General features: G+C 43.5%; 1 protein-coding gene across 1 annotated transcript in view; it reads left to right on the top strand.

Annotated features, from left to right (window-relative positions):
* uvrag (UV radiation resistance associated) overlaps positions 1-25,574 on the top strand; it is a 270,572-nt gene that overhangs the window by 52,463 nt on the left and 192,535 nt on the right. The window contains exons 7-8 of the mRNA XM_033022153.1: positions 13,498-13,582; positions 23,508-23,595. Of these exons, the coding sequence (XP_032878044.1) occupies positions 13,498-13,582; positions 23,508-23,595 (173 nt within the window). The remainder of the gene's footprint in view (positions 1-13,497; positions 13,583-23,507; positions 23,596-25,574) is intronic.

The raw sequence follows: 25,574 nt of genomic DNA, 5'->3' as shown, positions 1-25,574 counted from the left end.
GTCGCGTTCCTTTTCTCCAGAGATGCTGCCTGACCCGCGGAGTTACTCCAGTTTTTTGTGTCTATCTTCGGTACAAACCAGTATCTGGTTGCCAAGCCGGGCAAAATGGCTCAGTGTTTAGGTTGCCCGGCGGCGCTTTGAGTGGTCTGTGGCACCCGGGCAACCGTTAATTTCAAGCCCTGGCTTAGTGCAAGGCAAGGTCCAGAAAAGAGAGAAAATAGTTCTAGTTATGCGGCACAGTGAACCTGCCCCAGAGGTCCAATAACCGAGGTTTGATTCTGACCTCCAATGCTACCTGTGTGAATGTTCTCCCGATAACCACACAGGTTTTCCCTGGGTGCACGAGTTTCCTTTTCCATTTCAAAGTTGTGCTGCTGGTTGCTGTAAATTGGCCCCAGTGCTGGTGGTTAGTAATGGAATCAGAAGGGTATTCATGGGCACATGAATGAATGGTCGAGGGATGGGTTTGATGAGATTGCTCCAGATCTGGCATTGATTTGATGGGCTGAATGTCCGCCTCTGATGTAAAGAAATGTTGAATATGGCATATTCTCAAAATATATTGTCACAGATCATTCCTTGATTCTGTTCTTTTGCATCTATATCCTAAAAAGCAGTCAAAATTATCTCCAGTAACTTAAATGATGAGGTATTTGGAAACGGCTGCAATGAAGGCCTTGACAAAGTCCACGCCATGGCAAATGACATTTCATGGGGTTAATTGCCACATATTATGCATCTGAAGAAATACATAGGTTAAAGTTTACATGATGAATGCCACTGGGCCAGTGGGAGTACGGCTGAGCTAACTGGGAGTAACTGCAACTATTAATATATCAAGTGGGACTAGTGCCGTTTTATCCTTGTTATATAAAACTAGCACTGTTAGAAGTTTATTATTTTTGGTTAATTTGAACAGGAGCAAGACCTGCAAGTGATGTGTAGAACTACCTAGAACGGGCCTTTTGTCTTGTTCAGTCACAGTAGGAAACTCTAATGTTGCCTTCATGAGAGTTTTTCCTTCAATGAGTTTCTGACCTGATGTAAAGAGCACAACAGAGTCCTTGTTGACACCCACAAGACCATCTGCAAAGTGTATTGGATGATAAAAGATGTAACCCAGCGTTAGAGGACTCTTTGAAAGAAATGTTGATGAACGCTGTCCAGTCTAGGTCATTAAGGTTGGCCATGCAGGTGAGATGCTAAATCATTGTCAGCATTGGTATATTCCCTTCAGAAAGAAAAATATTTTATTGAACAAAATTAGGAACGCATGAATTAACATCAGGAGTAAACTGCGTTACTCCCGCAGTGTACTTCTCCTGCAATCTGTAGGAGGGTTCCGACCTAAAACGTTACCTATCCATGACTTCCGGAGATGCTACCTGACCCGCTGAGTTATTCCAGCAAGATGTTGACATTGCAATTCCTTGTGTTTGCTCCAGTCTGAGAGATTTATGATATCTACAAGTTAAATGCTGATGGAGATTTTTAAGTGGTAATTATGTCACCAATGCCACTCTCTGGAGCGTGTGGGTGAGCAAGAGGGTTGAGTGCAGCCTGCGGCAGCTGCAGTGGTGGAAGGAGCTGACGGCATTGTGCTGGGCCAGGCCGACCCCTACTTCATCGATACAGTGCCGCCAGGACACCGAGCTTTAAAGTGAGAAATATTAGAAATTGCATCTCTCCTTGGGCCAAGATCGGACTTTCCAAACATTTGGAAGTTGCAAGATGGCGACTCTCTGCGTGTCCTTCTAGAAGAGGATATATTGTCCTCGTGGATAGTATAATTTGACGGGTCAGCATGCAGAACAAGCATTTCCCTGTTTCTCTGTACCCATAAAATTAAATGAACCAAACTAAACTCTTCCCCCACCTCCCACCCCTAGATTCTACCTCACTGCACACTCGGGGCAGTTTACAGTCTCCAATTTTCCCACAAGCACTTCAGCATGAGGGAGGAAACTTGTTTCATCATGTCAAATGTGCATCTCAATGCAGATATCACTCTGACCCAAGCTGGATCTCTGACACTGCAAACTGTGCCACACAAACATTTTCTGTTAATATGTTCAGTTTCACAATTCCCCCACATTATATCTCATTTGCCAGACCTTTGCCCATTCATTCTGCCTATCCTGCTCCCTTTGTAGCTTCTGTCTTCCTTCATAATTACTAAGGAAGCAAATTAATTTTCAAAATTAGCGATGATATTGTTCGCTCAAAGATAAGAATTGAATTGGAGTTTGTTCAGTTTTTGAGGGGTTAGTTTAACTTGTGAACTGTATTGTCTGGAAAGGTTAGTTTATTATTGTCAGGTATACTGAGGTACAGTGGAAAGCTATTTTGTGTGCTATCCAGTCGGTAGAAAGACTTATACATGATTAATGTCAAGCCATCCACAGTGTACAGATGCAGGATCAAGGGTAGAACGCTTTGTGTAAGATAAAGTTCAGTAAAGTCCAATTAAAGATAGTTTGAAGGTGCCCAGTGGGGTAGATGCCATCATAGTACTTGCCTGGTTATGACTGCTCTCTAGTTGATGAAAGGACATTTCAGTTGCCTGCTAACAGCTGGGAAGAAACTGTCTCTGAATCTGGAGCTATGTGTTTTCATACTTCTTGTCTGATGGGATAAGGAGTGACCTTGCCAAGGCAGCTTGAAGTGTAGATGGAGTCAATGGTAGGGATTGTTTGTTTCCGAGATAGTCTGGGCTGCATCCACAACTCTGCTATTTCTTGCAGTCTGGATGGAGCTGTTCCCAAACCATGCTGTGATGCACCCCGATAAAATGGTCATTTCAACATTCTGGCTCTTAATCTGAGACTTTCTGCACAAATGTTCACAAAATCCTTCCAGATGCCTGACAAATTCGATCAGCTACTCAGCCGCGGAAATCCCAATTAGGTTGTGATCGGTCACCTCATTCGGCCTAGGCGCCATATTTTCGGGGGAACTTGCTGGGGGAGATTTCAAGTGCGCTCTCTTAATTTTGTCTGGATTAAAGGAAGTGCCGGACTACCAGTTGCTGGAAAATCGGTGGTGGTGGACCTGTACAAAATAAAATCTGCGAATGAATAAATAACTGCAACTAACTGGAAGTTCCTTTTTGGAAGATTTATCTCTTTGGAGGGTGTGGGGGTGGTCGGTGATGGGGAAACTCCACATTACACGAGGATCACCAGTTATAGCATGGGTCTACTGATTTTCAATGAATGTTGTCCTGTGACCCGAGACATCAGCTTAAGTCTGATTTAAAGCCTGTATTTTTCTTTCTCCTGCAGGAAAGAACTGTAGGTTTAAGGAGTGAAAGATTGTTATCTGAATTTATTCGTTTTGCAGAAATGCAACTGGAAGGATGGGAGCGTGCTGAGAAGTTGTCATTAAACTGGAAAGTATGTAGAGAAGATTTGCAAGGAGTGTAGGAAGGAACTGCAACTGAAACTGCTGGTTATACCGAAGATAGACACAAAAAGTAACACAACGGGTCAGGCACCTTCTTTGGAGAAAATGAATAGGTGACGTTTTTGATCAGAACCCTTCTAGTGCAAGGATGTTTCCGGAACTCGAGGGCCTGAGCTATAGGGAGACGTTGGATACGCACGGACTTTATTCCTCGGAGCGCTGGAGGCTGAGGGGTGATCTAATAGAGGGCTATAATATCATGATAGCATGAGGTGAATGCTCAGGGTCTTTTACCTAGGGTAGGTGAATCAAGGACCAGAGAACGTGTTTAAGGTGAGAGGGGCAACTTTTTCATTCGGAGGATGGTGGGTATCTGGGCGAGCATTGAAGGGAGTTGAGGCAAGTACTATAATGGTATTTAAAGGACATAAGGACTGTTACATGACTAGGAAAGGTTTAATGGGGTATGGCCAATGCAGGCAAATCATTGGGGCATCTTGGTCAGCATGAATGAGTTGGCCCAAAGGGCCTGTTTCCATGCAGTATGACACTGACTGATGTTGCAACATCACCTTGAAATCAGACCCACAGAATTTTGTTCAAGTTAGCCAGTCTTAGGAAAGGAAGATATTTCCGCTTGGCTTGGCTTCAGTGTTGCCCAAGGCAAGTTGATATTGTACGTCTCTAGTACTTTTTTTGCTTATCTCCAACAACTGTGCTTTATTAAGAAAAAAATCTGAATCTCTTTTGCCTCCAGTGATTGTATTCTGTTGGCACTTTTAGAACAGCCAACTGCCAGATTTCTCCATATTTCCAGATTGAATAATTGAATTCAGATCCGAAAACTGAATTAGGAAATGAAGCCCTAACTGCTATTTGCCAACTGCCTGCAAGTTGGGAAAGCTCCAGTTAACATTGAAAAATCTTGGACTAGATGGCGCCACAAAGAACTGCAAATGCTGGAACAAAACAAGTGTTGCTTGAATTAAACAAGACGTACTGAAGGAGTAGTGGGACAGGCAGCGTCTGTGGAGGCAATGGTGAGACCTGGGTTCATTCCTGCCCATGGGTGCTGTCTGTACGTCGCTTGTACCATCTCCCTGTGACCGCGTGTGTTTTCTCTGGGTGCTCCGATTTACTCCCACACACTAAAGACGAACAGCTTTGAAGATTAATTGGCTTCGGTAAACATTGTGAATTGTCCGTAGTGCGCAGGGTAGTGCTGGTTTATGGGTGATATAACATTAAATCCAGCAGTTTTATGGAAAAAACAGAAAATATTAAATATGTACATTTTAATTGATAAATGTATACCTTGCATCTTGTGCTTAAAATCAAGCTTTTGTTTGTGGCATTCTTGACGTATTGGACAGATGTTGAGCTGATTTCTATCAAACGATTAAGCTAATGCAGGAGTGTTCAAAAGGGAACTGCAGATGCTGGAATATCGAAGGTACACAAAATTGCTGGGGGAACTCAGCGGGTGCAGCAGCATCTATGGAGCGAAGGAAATAGGCGACGTTTCGGGCCGAAACCCTTCTTCAGACTGTTGCAGGATGCAGCTTGTTAGATAATTGCGTCTTCACTTGAGACCTTTTCACATTTCCCTTTGTAATATATACCCTGTGTTGATGTGTATAAAAATTCCTACTGGAGTGTAAGGTGTGTCAGGCCCTGGAGAGAGGAAATCAAAAAGCAAAAAGACATTGAAAATCTGAAGTAAAAACAGAAGATTTAAATGCTAAGCAGGTCGGGCAACGTCTTTGAGGTGAGGACAGAGGGAATGATTTGGTAGATGACAATTCATCAGTTCTAAACATTTCCCATTGTTAATTGTTATAAAATGATTTGGTAAAGTAGACATGCAGGGCAAATTCTTTCACACAACGGGTGGCAGGTGCCGGAACGCGCTGCCATGGGTGATGGATGAAGCAGACACGTTAGTGGCATTTAAAAGACTTTTGGATAGGCATATGGATACACAGGGAATGGAGGGATATGGGTTATGTACAGGCAGATGCTAAGGTGGCCTTAACATCATGTTTGGCATGGACATTTTGGGCCACAGGGACCTGTTCTTGTGCTGTGCAGTTCTATGTTCTATGTAATACTTTTTGTTATCTGCTTGTTGGTATTGTTGAGCATTGAGTTTTGAGTGGCTCAGTGACCCTAGCTCGGAGCCTTTGCCTCAGTTCCAGTGACCCAGGTGCAATCCTGTTCTCTGCAGTCCGTGTGTAGTTGGCACACTAACACTTGACCGCGAAGGTTTCTCCCGGTTGCTCCATGATGCTCTCGACAAGAGAATGGGGTTGAGAGGGAAAGATAAATCAGCCATGAGTAGACCCGATGGGCCGAATGGCCTACTTCTGCTCATATGACTTATGAGTGAGAGAATTGGGGGGGGGCGAGATGTGGGGAGAAAAATAAATAGGATAAATATAGATTTAGGATGGTGGAGAGTTGGCATGGACTCAGTGGGCTGAATGGCCTGTTTCTGTGCTGTATTTTTCTGTTTCTGAATGCGTTGAACAGTAATATACAACTGAGCTATGTACGGGAGAATATAGATCGTAATCTAACGATCTTCCTGAACAATGGAAGTGGGAGGCTTGTTCCCTACGGTGCTGCATTTAAAACCAAGTTCCAGCATCATCTACTTCAACGTTCTTCTCTTTCCAGCCATCATTATGAATGTACTACACATGGCATCCATTTGACATGCTCTTATTATTTGGCTTGTGATTGATGACTTGCACTTGGTATTGTAAAATACTTCCATTCATTTGTTTGTTTTGTGGAGGATAAATGAGGGGTGACCATCCAGCATAAACTTGGAGTTTAAGTTGTGCATGTGTGGCTTGTTGCATCATCTTCAAACCAAACTACCAAAGAATAGTGCAATTTTCATTTTGACTGATTATGGAGGGCACAAGTCCATTGAATATGGACGACATGCCCTGAAAACCACATTGCTGGCATGCGGGTTGGCATTTGATCACTTGTGCAGAGGGATATTAGTGGAATTGATAGCCCAGTTGAAAGTCTTGCAGGCCTTTGCTAATCCCTTTGCAAATTCAAACAGGTCAACAATGTCGATGGTGGAAATCAAACAAAAAAAACCTTATAATGCAGGTCAGGAAAACAGGAAGACTGGGGTGAGCTATAGAATTTGTGGTTTCTGTTCGAGGCAATTTCTGTTCATTTTGCAGATACTTTTCAATTTAACTCAATTGCCCTTTATTGTCATTCAAACATGCAAGTTTTGAACGAAATTTCGTTCCTGCAGTCATAACAGCAAAAAAAGAACCAAAACACACAATGAACACAATTCCACATCAACATCCATCACAGTGAATCTCCAAACACCTCCTCACTGTGATGGAAGGCAAAAGTCTTATCTCTTCCCTGTCCTTTGTTCTTCTCCGGTGGTCAGACAGCCAAACTGCAACATTGAGGCGACCGGTGCTCTTGATGTTAAAGCCCCCGGCGGGCGATGTTAAGTCCCGCGACCGTTTAAGCCGCACTGGGCCATGTAAGGCCCTGCTCCGGGCCGATTCAAACCCTCGATTCGGGCGAGTGAATTTGCCGTTGCGGGAGCTCCGAAAATCGGTCTCCCACCAGGGACCTGCGAGCTCCCGACTCCACCGTCCACAGGGCCCGCGGCCGAAGCTCTGGTCGGGTCGCAGCTGGAGCCCTCAGGTCGATTCCGGTTGGCGGCCACCAGCTCCACGATGTTAGGCCCCCAACGACAACGGAGACACGAGAAGGGAAAACCCGCGTTCAGGGAAGAGATTAAAACGTTTCCCCCACCCCCCTACATATACACAGCTAAAATAAAACCAAAAACATACTCCCAACAAGACAAAAGAAAGAAAAAAAGACAGACGGACTGCAGGTAGCCGCTGCCACAAGGTGCAGCCACTCCTACCTCTTAACTTTTATCTTTTTCTCCAGTGTCTTTACTGTCTTTTTCTCCAATATCTTTACTGTCTGAGAGATTCAAACACAGACTTTCTGGCAAGATTAATATGAATTTAGAAAATCACAGAAGCATTGAAAGATTTTTGGAGAGACAAGCACGATTGGAAATTGAGTGGAAGAAAGATGGCCTACTCCTGCACCTATTGTCTATCTATTGTCTATTGACCACCGTATCTACCTGTGACGCCACTTTCAAGGAACCAAGTACCCACACTCCTCGATACCTCTGCTCTACAACACTCCACAGACCCCTGCCATTCACTGTGTAGGTCCTGCCCTAGTTAGATATCCCAAAATGCATCACCTCTCTCTTCTGAAGAATGGTCTCGACCCGAAACATCGCCCATTCCTTCTCTCCAGAGATGCTGCCTCACCTGCTGAGTTACTCCAGCATGTTGTGTGTACACCTCTCACTTCTTTGTATTAAACTCCATCAACCATCCCTCAACCCACCTGCCCTCCGATCAAGATCCTGCTGCAATTTTTGGCAACCAAAGTTGAATGTTAATCTTTCCGGAGCAGCTCTGAGGCCAGAGCAGCGTTTAGTCCTCCCTTTGTGAAATCTTTAGTGTGCTGCAATAACAAAGATGTGTGGTCATCCCTTTGATTAAAGCCAATGATGACAGAGAATTTTGCATGCCTGCTCTCCCAGAAAGAAAGCTGTGTTTCTTCTTAATGCGAGAACAGTGAAAATGAATCCCGACTGTTGGAGGGCACTTGTTGGCATTGGAGTTTGTGTAATCTGCAGATGTTGTCTCGTCTTGCCAATGACTGCAATATGTTTTGCCCTGGATGACCACACTCGATCACTGTACGGGGAATAAGAAATCCCATTTTGGCAGCACCGGCTCGTAAATCTACGAATCGCGAGCAAGCAAAGTTTCTTCAGGGACACATCTGATGTTTTCCTGCAAAATAGAGGAAATGGATAATCATTGACAAGATGCCAGCTGCATAGTGTGTCTGCAAAAGCAAGCAAACACTTGGTAGTCTTGATGCTAATGATGTGCTGAAAAATCTGTTTAAGATAAGGCGCAAGGCCATCGAGCCCATATGGTCGCAGGATCAGTCTGCACTTCTCATCACTGTGGCATTTGTGGGTTATAAATGGAAATTGTACAAGGGATAGGTTAAGCCAGAGATAACACTGATATTGAGTGAGCCCCACTGAAAAATTCAGATAACTCTTTGAGAGACAAGGACATAAGACTGTCAATAGACAATAGGTGCAGGAGTAGGCCATTCGGCCCTTCGAGCCAGCACCGCCATTCAATGTGATCATGGCTGATCATCCCCAATCAGTACCCTGTTCCTGCCTTCTCCCCATATCCCCTGACTCCGCTATCTTTAAGAGCCCTTTCTAACTCTCTTGAAAGTATCCAGAGAACCAGCCTCCACCGCCCTCTGAGGCAGAGAATTCCACAGACTCACAACTCTCTGTGTGAAAAAGTGGTTCCTCATCTCCGTTCTAAATGGCTTACTCCTTATTCTTAAACTGTGGCCCCTGGTTCTGGACTCCCCCAACATCGGGAACATGTTTCCTGCCTCCAGTGTGTCCAAACCCTTAATAATCTTACATGTTTCAATAAGCTCTAGGGGCTAGTGTAGTCAAGGGATATGGGGAGAAGGCAGGAACGGGGTACTGATTGGGGACGATCAGCCATGATCACAATGAATGGTGGTGCTGGCTCGAAGGGCCAAATGGCCTCCTCCTGCACCTATTTTCTATGTTTCTAAGATACCCTCTCATCCTTCTAAATTCCAGAGTGTACAGTCAGAATCTTTTTTCCAGGATGGAAATGTCAGAGACTAGAGACATGGCTTTAAGGTGAGAGGAGCAACGTTTTAAAGGAGATGTGTGAGGCCAGGTGTATTTTACAGAGTGGTGGATGCCTGGAACATGCTGCCAGGGCTGACTGTGGAGGCAGATACATCAGTGGTGTGTAGATAAGAAGCCTTTTGAGGAGCACATGGATGTGCAGTGAATGGAGGGATAGGATAATGTGCAGGCAGAGGAGATTCATTTAACTTGGCATAATGTTTAGCATGGATATTGTGAGCCAAAGTACCTGTTCCTATCCTGTACTGTTCGATGATAGACACACAGAGCTGGAGAGTTAATCTGCGGGTCAGGCAGCATCTCTGGAGAAATCTCCAGAGTTACTGAGTTACTCCAGCACTTGGTGTCTATCTTTGGTATAAACCAGCATCTGCAGTTCTTTGTTTTTACTGTATTGCTCTGTAAGAAATAGAAACATGGATGAGCTGTTTTGCCCCCTTGTGTCTTATCTGGCATTCAATAAAAATGTTTAGTTTAGAGATACAGCACGGAAACAGGCCCTTCGGCCCACCGAGTCCACACTGACCAGCAATCATTGCACATTAACACAAGCGTACACACTCGGGACAATTTACACATACACCTAGTATATAAACTCAAGCCAATTAACCTACAAACCTGTGCGTCTTTGGAGTATGGGAATAAACCGAAGATCTCGGAGAAAACCCACATGGTCACGGGGAGAACGTACAAACTCTGTACAGACAGCACCCACAGTCGGTCTCGAACCCGGGTCTCTCGCGCTGCAAGAACTGTAAGGCAGCACTGTGCAACCTTGCCGCCCAATTTGGCTTGCCAGTTATGTTTGATGGTCAAATTTGAGCGAAAGAGTGGCCTCTTTGCTCTTCATTTTCCCTCCGTGTTGTTGAGACGATCCATTCAATTGCCCACATCCAAATGCCAGCCTGGATTACTTTCTGCCAATTTGTTGATCGTCTTGTGAAATCTGCTGCTTCAATGTGGCAGAAATTCTTGATGTTCAGAAAGCATTTAACAGCAAATTGAGGTAACTAATTGGACTTTAAAATAGATAGGGTGGATGCCCAGAGTCTTTTCCCCAGAGTAGGCGGATCAAGAACCAGAGGACAAAGGTTTGTAGCGAGAGGGGAAAGATTTAATGGGAACCGGAGGGGCAACTTTCACTGAGGTTGGTGGGTGTATGAAACAAGCTGCCAGCGAAGCTAGTTGAAACAGCTACTGTAACAGTTTTTAGATATGTGGATAGGAAAAGTTTAGAGCAATATGGGCCAAATGCAGGCAGATGGGACTAGTATAGATAAGGTATCTTGGTCAACATGGACATATTGGGTAGAAGGGCCTATTTCTGTGCTGTGTGACTCGGAGTCGAATTAATACAAAATTAAAAATAATTTAAGAGATAAATTCATTAAAATGCAGTATTTACAAATAATTGAAAATATTTAAGCTCCTGAATGTTTGTTTGAAAGGATCCTGTTCCCCTGTCATCCCCGAGCTAAAGTACTGCAACGCCAGATCCCGCTGCAGGTTAGTCCTGGTTTCCACTGGCAGACTGAACTGAACCTTTTAAATCCCTCTGAGTTTGGGACAGAACTGATGGCAAGGATCAGCACAGTGTGACCTAGAGTCTTGGGGTGAGAGAACAGCTCTTTAGATGTGAGAAATCTTCACCGTGCAGAGTTCTGGGTGGATGTAAAATGCTGGTTTACAAAATTGCTGGTGTAACTCAGCAGATCAGGTGGCATTTTTGGAGAGTGTTGATAGGTGACGTTTCTGCTCGGGATCCTCCTTCTGACACAACCTAAAGAAGGGTCACGATCTGAAATGTCACCTCTCCATGTTCTCCAGAGATGTTGCCTGGCCTGCTGAGTTACTCCAGCACTTTTGGTCTCTTGTTTAAGAAAGAACTGCAGGCTGGAAAAATCGAAGGTAGACAAAAAATGCCGGAGAAACTCAGCGGGTGAGGCAGCATCTATGGTGAAGGTAGACAAAAATAGATGCTGTCTACTTTCGGTCTCTTAATCAGTAGCTTAGTTGTGCATGGAGAGCTTTAAAATTCCCATAAATGTTTATAATTTTATATCTGCTTTTCTTGTCAAGTCTTGAAATGTTATTAATTTAGTTTTTGTTTTTTATTGTCACGTGTACCAAGATACAATGTAAAGCGGTTTTGTTGCGTGCTATCCAGTCAGTGTAAAGACTATACATGATTGGAATCAGGTCGTCCACAGAGTACAGATATATGATAATGGGAATAACGTTTAGTGCAAAAAAAAATACAGTAAAGTTCAATTAAAGATAGTCCAAGGGTCTCCAATGAGGTGGGCAGTAGGTCAGGACCACTCTGTAGTTCAGGGGTTGGCAACCTACGGCCCACGGGCTGGATCCGGCCCGTAACCCGAAATCATCCGGCCCGCAGGCGGTTTTTTTTTCAATTCGTTTTCGCGACCTGGGATTTGCCGACCTGGGAACTGCAGCCGGTCCCGGGGACGCGAGCTGATCTGAGAACTGCAGCTCGTCCCGGGGCATGCGAGAGACCTGGGAATTGCAGAAAACGAATTGAAAAACACATGAAAACTAATGCGAAAAACAACACCAAGTGTCACACTATGGCGATAGATGTGGCCCGCCATCCGCTCACAGACATGGTTCCTGGCCCCTATGCAGAACAAGGTTGCCGACTCCTGCTGTTGTTGTTGGTTGGATGGTTCAGTTGCCTGATAACATTTGGGAAGAAATTGTCCCTGTTATTGAACTCTGGTCACTGTGGTTGAAGTGGTTGTGGCAGTGAGACTCCACTCCTGCCTCTTGTCTGATGAAGGATATACTGCCAAGTATCACGTCTAAGGGATTATTGGCGATTTACAATGCAACAGTGCAACATATTCTGTTGTGCTGCTGCAAGTAAGAATCTCATTGTTCTATCTAGGACATGACAATATGACTCTTGAACAGTGCTGACATTTATTTTGGTATCAGCGATTTGTCAGGCTGCTGGAATCCTGTCCTCTGGTGCTCCAAATTAAGAATTCAGACTTCAGAGATACAATGTGGAAACACACCTTTTGACCCACGAATCCGTGCCGACCAGTGATAAACCCCACACGTTAACACTATCCTACACACTAGGGATAATTTACAGTTTTACTGAAGCCAATTAACCTCCAAACCTGCATGTCTTTAGAGTGTGGGAGGCAACTGGACCACCCGGAGAAAACCCACGTGGTCACAGGGAGAACGTACAAACTCCGTACAGACAGCACCCATAGTCAGGATTAAACCCGTGTCTCTGGCGCTTTAAGGCAGCAACTTTACAGTTAGCCACTGCCTTTTTCTGGAAGGAAAAAGGACACAGTGCTGGAGTAACACAGCGGATCAGGCAGTAGAAAGGTCCCAACCCGAAACGTCACCTCTCAGTGTTCTCCAGGGATGCTGCCTGACCCGCTGGGTTACTCCAGCACTTTGTCTTTTTTTGGTAAATGAGCATCTGCAGTCTAAAATTAGTTTTCCTTTTTATTTTTTTTAAATAATTTTGATTTTCTTCCTTTGTAAAGTGACCTGCTTTTAACCCAAGCAGGAAACAGCCTACTTTTGGTGCAGGATCCATTTCCCTGTTGATCATCTTTGCATAGCATTTTATTATAATAACATTAGCATGTAATTATGCTCTGCCGTGCAGTTTATCAAGAGTAAATCTAAGGTAATTTCCTCAATAAAACTCAAACAAATAGTTATCTACTTATATAATTTATTTTAGCATATTCCTTACAGTGTTTGGTGTACAGTTGATTAATCCCTCTAGCTCTGCTGAAGATTTGAGAGACGCTTGCTTTATTTTAATTACAACTATGACCCTATAGAAGTGAAATGTCATGTTGGCCTTTAATTTTATCAGTGCTGTTAACTAGTTTCCTTTAATTTATTACTGTTACTTGAAACCAATTATGTGAATGTCTGTAATATTTTTTTAAATTTCAACTTGGAAAATAATTCCGTCCTGTCACAAATGACAAATTGCAATCCTATGCTTGAAATACTGAGGAAATTACATGTACATAAACAAAGTGAGTGACTGCATTTAACCTGAAGTTGGCATGGAAGCTGAAAAATATGGAGTCAGATTCTTGGGGCCGGAACGGTTGCTAATTTTCCATTGAGAAACTGTTACTAATTATTGTAACTCAGCCAGATATGAATCAATTTTGAAAAGAAGTCAACCTTTCCCGAATCTCTTGACTGAGTTCATTATGTTAAAAAACTGAAATATCGATTCCTTTTATGATCCTCTCTAGAAAAAGTTTTCGCAAGTAAAAGACATTGCTTACAAGTGGAGGACACGTGTATGAATGAAGAAAGGAAAGGGTGTATAGCAAAAAGGTAAACACTTCTATAAAATTCCTTCTCATTTATTGTCGATTCATGCCTGCTCCCTAACTTTCCCATGCATGGCAAATGCTGTATTGGTAATCCGTAGTAAGATACTCACCAGGCCATTGATCTTTTGTGATCATGCCCCTCATGTAATGTTAAAATGTTTGGTAATATTGATGTAATTAGAAAAATGTAGCGTGACCAATATAAATATTATCACTTGAAGAAAAGAAACTGGGACTGGGTTTTATTTTTCATAGTTTGCCAGACATCAAGAGTTAAATCTTCTCTGAGTAGCAGCCTTGTGTTTTTTTTAATATATAGACACTGAATTCTTGTGGAAGAAAGTATTCTGCAATGATGCCTGAAGCGTGCATTTCCCTGTAGAGGAATGAATTGCGTAGGAAAAAGCTGAACGTTTGTTCACCTTCATTTAATCTTTTGGCACAATTTGTTCAAATTTGACCAAAACAGCTATGAACCATGTTGATGCTGGCGATTAAGAAGCCATGTGCTTAAGAATCTGCACTCTTAATCTTAGAAACCAAGCTTTGTGCTTGGAACAGGGCAAAAAAACAACAATAAAAAAAATCAACGTAACTTCAGTGTTGACACCATTTCAATTGAGTAAATTTCCTCACTGCATTTGTTAGGTAGATGAAACCTGTCTGATTCCACTGATGTGGTTGACGGGATTCATATGATGCGTTGCCTCAATTGACTGTCCGCTCCTGTACTGATGGAGTATGTGGGACTTGCCGATTCTTGGCAGTGTTCCTCTTCTGTTATTGAGTGCGTCTGCAAATTCTATGTGAGATAAATTGGGAATTTTACCAGATTTCGGGACCTGTGACATTGCCCCTCTCTATGCATTTCCGTTTCAGCCTTCTGGAGGGTAAAATATTCCTGTCAGGGTGATGGTCAAGTCTAGCCTTGACCTCCTTGTTGTTTAAGTTCATAGGTCCCCTCAACCCCATTCTGCTGCCATCTCCCCATAACTCCTGACACCCTTACGAATCAAAAATCTGCCAATCTCCGCCTTTGAATATCCATTGATTTGGTGTCCACAACCATTTGTGGCAATAAATTCCACAGATTCACAACCCTCTGACTAAAGAAATTCCTTCGCATCTTCTTTTATAAAATTACTGCTTTTATTCTGAGATAAGAGAAGGCCCTAGACTCACGAGTGGAAACATCCTCTCCACATCGATTCTATCCAGGCCTTTTATTATTTGGTTATTTTCAATGATGTCCCCTTATTAATCAAGAATCTGTAAATCTCCGCCTTAAAAATATCCACTTTTTGTGTCTATACCTTTGGTTTAAACCAGCATCTGCAGTTCCTTCCTACACATTTCCACTGCTTAATTGACTGTTTTGTTCTCTATCATTTTGCTCTGTTCCCTTCAAGCTCCTGGTCCCGTTTTGATTGTTCCACTTCCCTGGTTTCTTATCTATCTGTGAACATTAGGATATATTCATAGAGAATTAACCAAGGGTACCAGACAAATGTTGAGCTCCTCACCTTGGCTTGTCATCACGTGCTGTCGGAGAGTACCACCCAGTCCTTGCCTTAGAGTGAATTTGGCTTGCTCGACTATTTTACATCAACCAGTTCATATTACACGAGCATTTATACCACCAACCTCCCACCAGGATCCACGTGAAACTAACCAAGAAATGAGGTCATCCTTTGTGGCCAATTATCAAGTTTTAGATGCTGCCACAATTTGTAGGCGGCAGCACAAACTAAAATATTAAGCATGCAAATGACTGGGAAATTGAATGCCATATTTTACCAAAGTAGTTCTGATATGTAATTTCACAGTAACTTCATTGAATGATAATTTCAGAAGATAGGATGAATGAAGTGAGATTACTAATGTTTGGAATTTGTTCCAAGATGTTCCTGAGAAAACAATACAAGTCTGTGCAAACTCCTTGGAAGCAGGTTTAAACCAGCATCTATCCTGGATATCTATCCTGGATAGTCTGCTCTTGGGAAAAATTCAGTATCTATTCTGCTTGTTGCATCCTAATTTTTTTTAAATTTTTTTTTGGCTACAACTTCACTTCATTTGAACTCTGAGAAGCCCGTGCACTTAAGAGATCCTCATAAGATTTCCGTGTTTATCTGGAGCAGCTGCACAACCTTAACTTCTGTACCCCTCCGTGGGAGGAGTACTTTGTGATTTTACAGGACATCCTTCATGTAAACATGTCCAGACACGGCTAAAACTAATGCTGCGACTGAGTAATGGTGTTTATAAACACAATCTTGTATATCCTTGATTTCAAAAGATGCCTCCTTAATTTGGTTATTAATGTAAAAAGATCCATATCCTTTTGTGGTATGTTAGTTTATTCTACCCTAAGAAACCAGACTTAACGTTATTCTCCCACTCATTTACCTACTAGTGTAAGGTCTGCATATAAACCTATATAAAGCAAACCTTAGCTGGATTTCATGTCTATCACCAATTTCGTACTGTCTTCGACCTCGAGGGATAGCCACGGCAATGACGACTATTCAGACCAAAAGAGTTTCTTCACCTTATCCCTGGCTACTAGTTACCACCTCCATGATGCCCAAGTAACTAACTCCATGCTAATTTATCATTTAATGAAAGCCAGTTGTGCGACAACTTGTACTTATTAAAATGTTAAAAGATCTGAATTAAAGGTTCTTTTAGGAAGGAGATGAGGAATTTCTTTAGTTAGGTGAATCGGTAGAATTCTTTGCCACAGAAGGCTGTGGAAGCAAATTTTTGAGGCAGGAATAGGTCGATTCTTGATTAGTACGGGCGTCAGAGATTATGGGGAGAAGGCAGGAGAATGGGGTTAGGAGGGAGAGATAGATCAGCCATGATTGAATGGTGGAGTAGACTTGATGGGCCGAATGACCTAATTCTACTCCTATCACTTATGATCTTATAAGTATCTTTAATATTACAAATGATATTATGGTGTTCCACAATCCACATCCAATCACTAGTGCCTTATCAAACATGGGCACCTTGTTGACCTTCAATGCACTGAGCTCTTAGTCTTCAGTTGGGTAAGTGGAGTTGGGGCAGATACCTTCTAAAAATAATGCTATCCAAAGGTGCTTTTAAACCCATAATTCATCATCCAGCCTTTCATCAATGTTCGGCGTTCTTGTCAGCATCTCATGTTCCATGCAAGAGATAACCAGCTTTTACTTACCGAATAGTGGACGGCCTGGATAGAGTGAATGTGGAGAGGATGTTTCCACTAGTAGCAGAGTTTAGGGCCAGAGGCCATCGCCTCAAAATAAAAGGATGTACCTTTAGAAAGGAGATGAGAAAGATTATCTTTCGTCAGACGGTGGTGAATCTGTGGAAGTCATTGCCGCAGATGGCTGTGGAGGCCGTCAATGGATTCAAGATTCAAGAGAGTTTATTGTCATGTGTCCCTGATAGGACAATGAAATTCTTGCTTTGCTTCAGCACAACTTAACATAGTAGGCATGACTACAGAACAGATCAGTGTGTCCATATACCATTATATAAATATATACACACATGAATAACAGATAATGGGCTATTAATGTTCAGAGTTTTGTCCGAGCCAAGTTTAATAACCTAATGGCTGTGGGGAAGTAGCTATTCCTGAACCTGGTCGTTGCAGTCTTCAGGCTCCTGTACCTTCTACCTGAAGGTAGCAGGGAGATGAGTGTGTGGCCAGGATGGTGTGGGTTCTTGATGATGCTGGCAGCCTTTTTGAGGCAGTGACTGCGATAGATCCCCTCGATGGAAGGGAGGTCAGAGCCGATGATGGACTGGGCAGTGTTTACTACTTTTTGTAGTCTTTTCCTCTCCAGGGCGCTCAAGTTGCCGAACCAAGCCACGATGCAACCGGTCAGCATGCTCTCTACTGAGCACCTGTAGAAGTTAGAGAGAGTCCTCCTTGACAATCCGACTCTCCGTAATCTTCTCAGGAAGTAGAGGCGCTGATGTGCTTTCTTAATAATTGCAATAGTGTTCTCGGACCAGGAAAGATCTTCAGAGATGTGCACGCCCAGGAATTTGAAGCTCTTGACCCTTTCAACCATCGACCCGTTGATATAAACGGGACTGTGGGTCCCCATCCTACTCCTTCCAAAGTCCACAATCAGTTCCTTGGTTTTGCTGGTGTTGAGGGCCAGGTTATTGTGCTGGCACCATATGGACAGTCGCTCGATCTTTCTTCTATACTCTGACTCATCCCCATCAGTGATATGTCCCACAACAGTGGTGTCGTCAGCGAACTTGATGATGGAGTTCGCACTATGACCGGCTACGCAGTCATGAGTATAGAGTGAGTACAGCAGGGGGCTGAGCACGCAGCCTTGAGGTGCTTCTGTGCTGATTGTTATCGAGGCTGACACATTTCCACCAATACGAACAAACTGTGGTCTGTGGATGAGGAAGTCGAGGATCCAATTGCAGAGGGATGCGCAGAGACCCAGTTCTGCGAGTTTGGTAACCAGCTTGGAGGGGATGATTGTGTTAAATGCCGAGCTGTAATCAATGAATAACAGCCTGACATATGAGTTTTTCTTATCCAAGTGGTCCATAGCGGAGTGGAGGGCCAGCGAGATCGCATCCACCGTTGATCTGTTGTGGCGGTATCTGCAGTGGGTCCAGGATATTTTTAAGGCGGAGATTGACAATTTTTGATTAATAAGGGTGTCAGGGGTTATGTGGCAAAGGCAAGAAAATTATTGTGTATTTGGATGCTTGGAACAGACTTAAATAAGGCTCGGACACGGGAGTAATCTATCAAGCTTCTTTATTCCAGGATGCCACCTTGAGTCTCCCCCCGCACTTGTGTACTTGCACAAGACATCACAAGACATCACATATACTAATTACATATGCTAATTAGGTGTGGAATAGAAATGGTGTTACCTGCCTCCAAGTTAAAGGGGGAGGAGTGTTAGGTATGTGATAATTAGCATATGTAATTAGTATATGTGATGTCTTGTGCAAGTACGCATGTGCGGAGGAGACTCAAGGTGGCATCCTGGAATAAAGAAGCTTGTTAGATTACTCCCGTGTCCGGGCCTTATTTAAGTCTGTTCCAAGCATCCAAATACACAACAAAAATATTGAGAGGAAATGATAGATCAGCTATGATTGAATGGCGGAGTAGACTTAATGGGTCGAATGGTCTTATTCTGCTCCTAGTACATACGAACATGAGCTTTTCCCAGTTTTGTCAGATCAGGCCAATTATGATGTAATGTCATTGACTTATAACATGAGTTCAGTTATTCTATCTCCACAGATGTAGCCTTGTTTACTGTGCACTTCTCACCTTTTTTAATTCACATTTACTGCACCTGCTGGATTCTGTATCCCCACAGTACCAGCATGTTTGCCTTTGTTCCCATCCCACATCCCTATTTTTCCCTTTAATCTCCTTCGGACAAATAAGTTCCTTCCTACATATCACTGAAAACAGTTTTATCATCTGGATCACTTTACTGCCATCCTATTACAGACTTTCTTTGTTCTCTACTACACGCATGCTTTCTCAATTGTGTAATGAAAGGGCATTGATCTGAAACATGAGGACGCACAAGGAACTGCAGATGCTGAGATCTTGCAAAGAACACAAAGTGCTGGAGTAACTCAGCATTTAAGAAAGAACTGCAGATGCTGGAAAAATTGATGGTAGCCAAAAATGCTGCAGAAACTCGGCGGGTGAGGCAGCATCTATGGAGCAAAGGAATAGGTGACGTTTCGGGTCGAGACCCTTCTTCAGACTGCTGGAGTAACTCAGTGAGTCAGGCAGCATCTTAGTTTAGTTTAGATTAGAGATATAGCACGGAAACAGGCCCTTTGGCCCACTGGGTTCGCGCCAACCATCGATCCCCGCACATTAACGCTATTCTACACCCACTAGGGACAATTTTTTTACATTTACCAAGCCAGTTAACCTACAAACTTGTAGGTCTTTGGAATGTGGGAGGAAACTGAAGATCTCGGAGAAAACCCACGCAGGTCATGGGGAGAATGTACAAACTCCGTACAGACAGCACCCGTAATCGGGATCGAACACGGGTTCTCCAGCTCTGGAGGACATGGATAGTCAGCACTTCAGGTCGGGACCCTTCTTCAAATTTTTCACTCTGAAGGGGTCCTGACCAAAAATGTCACCTATCCATGTCTTCCATAGATGCTGCCTGACCCAACAAGTTACTCCAGCACTTTGAGTTCTATGATATGAAACATGGCCTCTCTTTCTTCCTTCACATCGACTGCCTGACACACCGACTATTCCCAGCATTTTGTTTTTCTTTGTTTTCCAGCACCTAGAGCCATAGAGTGATACAGCATGGAAACAGCCCCTCTGGCCCCACTTGCTCACACTGACCTACATGTCCCATCTATACTAGTTCCCACCTGCCTGGCAGGAACGGGGTACTGATTGGGAATGATCAGCTATGATCACATAGAATGGTGCTGGCCCGAAGGGCCGAATGGCCTACTCTGCACCTAATGTCTATTGTCCATTGCCTGCGTTTGAACCATATCCTTCTAAACCTGTCCTATCCATGTCCCTGTGTAAATGTTTCCTAAACATTGCGATAATACCTACGGTATTTGTGCTTTTCAATCCAGATGAGCATGTTGTGTCGAGTTGCATCTTGGATGAAGATCCAGAGAACTCTTTGTTCTCAGCTGCAGATATATTGACTCGTAGGTCACAAGCGCAGGATATTTTGGCAATATCTTTGAGTTTAGGATGCATGATGTGCAATAATTCAACTGTTTTATTTGCTGTTGCATTGATTACAAGCTTCTCTGGTGCGCAGCGAGATAAATCTCCATGTATATAAACAATTCGATAAAATTTAATCTGGAATTCATCCCAGTAAAGCTGCAGTCTCGCAGCTGTGGGAGCCATAATTTTCTCTGTAACTGCGCTGAACGCACTGCATTGCCCAGGTAGTGCATGCTCCACGATTATATGCACAGTATGTGTAGCTGGTGAATTATACTGCTAGCCTTGCAAGAAGGCAGCAGGTATTTTGTACTTCTGTTTGCAGTCATGACACTTGCAGCTCCGCGTGACTGGTTATCAATGCCCAGTAAACCTTGGGAACATGAGGGTCCTGGTGCTTCTCAACGTTTTCTTGCTGCCTCTCCTGTGGATCCCATTTCTTCTCCAATCGTACTTGGAGATGTGCTTTCATGAGCATTTAGCTGAATGCATGCACACAAAGTGCTGGAGGAGCTGATTGGGACAGGCGCCATCTTTGGAGGGAATGGGCCGATGACGTTTCTTCAGACTCGAGATAATAGCCTCCGCGGATGCTGCCCGGCCCACTGAGTTCCTCCAGCTTTGCTTAAGATTCCTGCGTCAACATTTCCTTATGCCTCCATTTAGCAGAGCGAATCATCATCTCCTTTTGCCTGATACTTGCATAACTAGTTCTCTACCAAGAACGATCCTGTGTTTATAAGTATATTATAACGAGTCCACATCACCATTGATTACAGTAATGATGGAGCAGGATCGCTCTCTCAATGCAGTGAAAAATGATAGCTGGCTAACACACATCAAACTCCCACAGTCAAGGTGAGAGAACATGCTCTTGGTTCATCCATTTGTTGCTTTCATGCCATGAGCAAATAATAGTCATTATACTTGCAAGAAATCAGTTAATAAGTGATAGGAGCAGAGGTAGGCCATTTCACTCATCAAGTCTACTCTGCTATTCAATAGGGCTAACCTATCTTTCCCTCTCAACCCCATTCTCCTGCATTCTCCCTGTAACCATTGACACCCTTACTAATCAAGAATTTGTCAATCACCGCCTTAAAAATACCCAATGACTTGGCCTCCACAGTCGTCTGTGGCAATGATTTCACCACCCTCTGACTAAAGAAATTCCCTCGCATCTTTTTTCTAAAGGTGCATCCTTTTATTCGGAGGCTGTGCCCTCTGGTCCCAGGCTTTCCCACGAGTGGAAATATCCTCTCCACCCTCCATCTAGGTATGTTACAAAACTTACCTTCAGCGGCGCTGCAGATCTGTCGCTGCCCGTTTGCGCGACTTTGGCGCCTTTGAGAGGGGGGGGGGGGGCGGGTTTAAAACGCCTTGTTTCTCCAGCCTGTTCAAATCGATTTCTGTCAGGCTGTTTAGCTGCTAAAGAATAATCGCTTCGACTGCCGTTTTATTAAGTTTCTTTTAAACTGCACTGGATATTTTACAAACAGAAGTAAATTAAAAATAATCTTCGAAAGCCGTCAATGCCGACAACGGGGACGGATTTCATGTACAGGACAGGTAAAGGAAAGCTGTTTATTTTATATTAACTTGCTTCTTAGGATGCCTTTAATCAAAATTTCACGTTGCGAAAATGTCATTTTGTAAATATACGAACCGGCAGTATTTTTCCTGCCGATATGAGGTTTAAATTCACCGCAAATGCAACGTTACAAACCAGCGGGTTCCACAAAAACCCGCTCGCAAGATGCTTAAAATGGCCATTAATTTACGGGAATTAAACACTAAATTCCTTCCATTTGGCCTATAAATTCAAGACCATGAGATTTAAAAATCATGTTATATTGTGAATTATTGTGTGAATATTATTTGAACACTTAGGCTATTTAAAAATGTTAACTTTTTCTTAAGAAATGGATAGATGCTTAGATCTAGTAATTGAATTTTGTAATTACTACAATTAGGTAACTAACTAATTAGATGCTTTAATTTCAGGTCATCCAAGTAAGATTGTTTCATATTTGTTTCAGAATGTTTCAATCTAAAATAACTGAACATTTCATTCAGTTCTCTTAATTTTTAAGAAAGTTATGGGCTTTTGACTGTCCTTGATCACAGCTTTTGAGTTAAGTCAATGGAAAAGCAATAGGGAACAAGATGCTAATTTCAGAGTATGAAAATGGCCATAACTTTTTTAATACTGAAGATATGAAAGTGAATTAGGTGTCAAATTAAACTTCTTTTTATGCTTTATCTGATGGGATAAATTGCAGACTTTTTTTTAAATCTCAAAATGTTGTAACATTGCTACTCCATCTCTCCGAAATGGAGGGATATGGTCATATGTAGGTGGATGAGTTTAATTTAACTTGCCATGTCCGGCACAGACATTGTGGGCCGAAGGACCTGTTCCTTTCATAATATTATAAGTAGTAGGAGCAGAATTAGGCCATTTGTCCCATCAAGTCTACTCCACCATTCGATCATGGCTGATCTATCTTTACCTCTCAACCCCATTCTCCTGCCTTCTCCCCATAACCCCTGACACCCGTACTAATCAAGTTCTCTTTCCCACCTCACCATCTGCATAAAGGGAAACAGAGTGAACTTTTCACTTAAAAGAACTTTCAGATTGGTTGATCAAAAGATACAGCCTCGTACAGGTCCATCGGCCCATCAAGTCCACATCAACCATCAACACTAGTTCTATGTTATGTTATCCCACTTTCTCATCCACTCCCTACGCACTAGCGACAATCTATAGCAGATAATTAACCTACAAACCCACACTGTCCTCGCGTGCTGCCTGTGTGGAGTTTGCACTTTCTCCCAGAGACCGTGTGGACTTCCTCTGGGTGCTCCAATTTCTTCCTACATAACAAAGACAGATTAATTGGCCTCTGCAATTTGTCCCCAAGTGTGTAGGGAGTGGTTGCGAAAGTTGGATAACATGGAAATAGTGTGAACAGATAGTCGGCATGGACTCGGTGGGCCAAAGGACCTTTCAATCAACCAATCTGAAAGTTCCTTGAGCTGGTGTTTGCATTATTTCTATTTCCACAGATGGTGAAAGGGGGGAAGATTTAATAGGAACTTTTTCATAGAATGTGTGGTGGATATATGAATTTTGCTGTTCTATGTTCTAAGTTCTTAATAGATGTATTAATACTGTTTTGTTTAACAGAGAGCTCTTTCTGAAAACCAACGCTCAGCTGAACATCCGGTGTCGGCAGCTCCTGTCAGAACTATCTTACATTTACCCTGTTGAAGTGGTAAGCCTATTTAGCATTTTCATTTCATAACTATTCTTGAGGGTCAGATTTCAATTTTGTTTTTATTTAACATTTCATGCTCCATTCCCACCAAGAAGTTAGAAATAGAGTAGAGACAAGGAACTGCAGATCCTCTCGATATCCTCCTCGTTATCTCGCAGCTCTGCTCTTGCTCCCCCAGCCCCCATTCGTAACAAGGACAGAGTCCCCCCCCCTTGACCTCGCCTTCCACCCCAGCAGCCGTCGCATACAGCTTATAATCCTTCAACATTTTCGCCACCTCCAACGGGATCCCACTACTGGCCACATCTTCCCATCTCCACCCCTTTCTGCTTTCCGCAGAGACCGATCCCTCTGCAACTCCCTGGTCAACTCGTCCAATAGATCCAATAGACCTTCCCACCCAAACCACCCCCTCCCCAGGTACTTTCCCCAGCAACCGCAGGAGATGCAACACCTGTCCCTTTACCACCCCCCTCGACTCCATCCAGGGACCCCGACAGTCTTTTCAGGTGAGGCAGAGGTTCACCTGCACCTCCTCCAACCTTATCTACTATATCCGCTGTTCCAGGTGTCAACTCCTGTATATCGGCGAGACCAAGCGCAGGCTCGGCGATCGTTTTGCTGAACACCTCCGCTCAGTCCGCCTTAACCTACCTGATCTCCCGGTTGCTCAGCACTTTAACTCCCCCTCCCATTCCCAATCTGACCTTCCTGTCCTGGGCCTCCTCCATTGTCAAAGTGAGGCCCAGAGCAGATTGGAGGAACAGCATCTCGTATTTCGCTTGGGTAGTTTACACCCCAGCGGTATGAACATTGACTTCTCTAACTTCAAGTAGCCTTGCTTTCCCTCTCTCTCCATCCCACCCCCCTTCCCAGTTCTCCCACCAGTCTTACTGTCTCCGACTACATTCTATCTCTGTCCTGCCCACTCCCCTGACATCAGTCTGAAGAAGAGTCTCGATCAGAAAAGTCACCCATTCCGTCTCTCTAGAAATGCTGCCTGTCCCGCTGAGATCCTCCAGCATTTTGTGTCTAACTGCAGATGCTGGTTTACACAAAAGGACATAAAATGCTGGAGTAACTCGGCAGGTCAGGCAGCATAGAAACATAGAAACATAGAAATTAGGTGCAGGAGTAGGCCATTCGCCCCTTCGAGCCTGCACCGCCATTCAATATGATCATGGCTGATCATCCAACTCAGTATCCCGTACCTGCCTTCTCTCCATACCCTCTGATCCCCTTAGCCACAAGGGCCACATCTAACTCCCTCTTAAATATAGCCAATGAACTGGCCTCGACTACCCTCTGTGGCAGAGAGTTCCAGAGATTCACCACTCTCTGTGTGAAAAAAGTTCTTCTCATCTCGGTTTTAAAGGATTTCCCCCTTATCCTTAAGCTGTGACCCCTTGTCCTGGACTTCCCCAACATCGGGAGCAATCTTCCTGCATCTAGCCTGTCCAACCCCTTAAGAATTTTGTAAGTTTCTATAAGATCCCCTCTCAATCTCCTAAATTCTAGAGAGTATAAACCAAGTCTATCCAGTCTTTCTTCATAAGACAGTCCTGACATCCCAGGAATCAGTCTGGTGAACCTTCTCTGCACTCCCTCTATGGCAATAATGTCCTTCCTCAGATTTGGAGACCAAAACTGTACGCAATACTCCAGGTGTGGTCTCACCAAGACCCTGTACAACTGCAGTAGAACCTCCCTGCTCCTATACTCAAATCCTTTTGCTATGAAAGCTAACATACCATTCACTTTCTTCACTGCCTGCTGCACCTGCATGCCTACTTTCAATGACTGGTGTACCATGACACCCAGGTCTCGCTGCATCTCCCCTTTTCCTAGTCGGCCACCATTTAGATAATAGTCTGCTTTCCTGTTTTTGCCACCAAAATGGATAACCTCACATTTATCTACATTATACTGCATCTGCCAAACATTTGCCCACTCATCCAGCCTATCCAAGTCACCTT

This window comes from Amblyraja radiata, chromosome 6 (genome assembly GCF_010909765.2).
Source record: "Amblyraja radiata isolate CabotCenter1 chromosome 6, sAmbRad1.1.pri, whole genome shotgun sequence".
NCBI lineage: Eukaryota > Metazoa > Chordata > Chondrichthyes > Rajiformes > Rajidae > Amblyraja > Amblyraja radiata.
The sequence above is the reverse complement of the archived record's forward strand: the minus strand, read 5'-3'. Positions and strand labels throughout refer to the sequence as shown.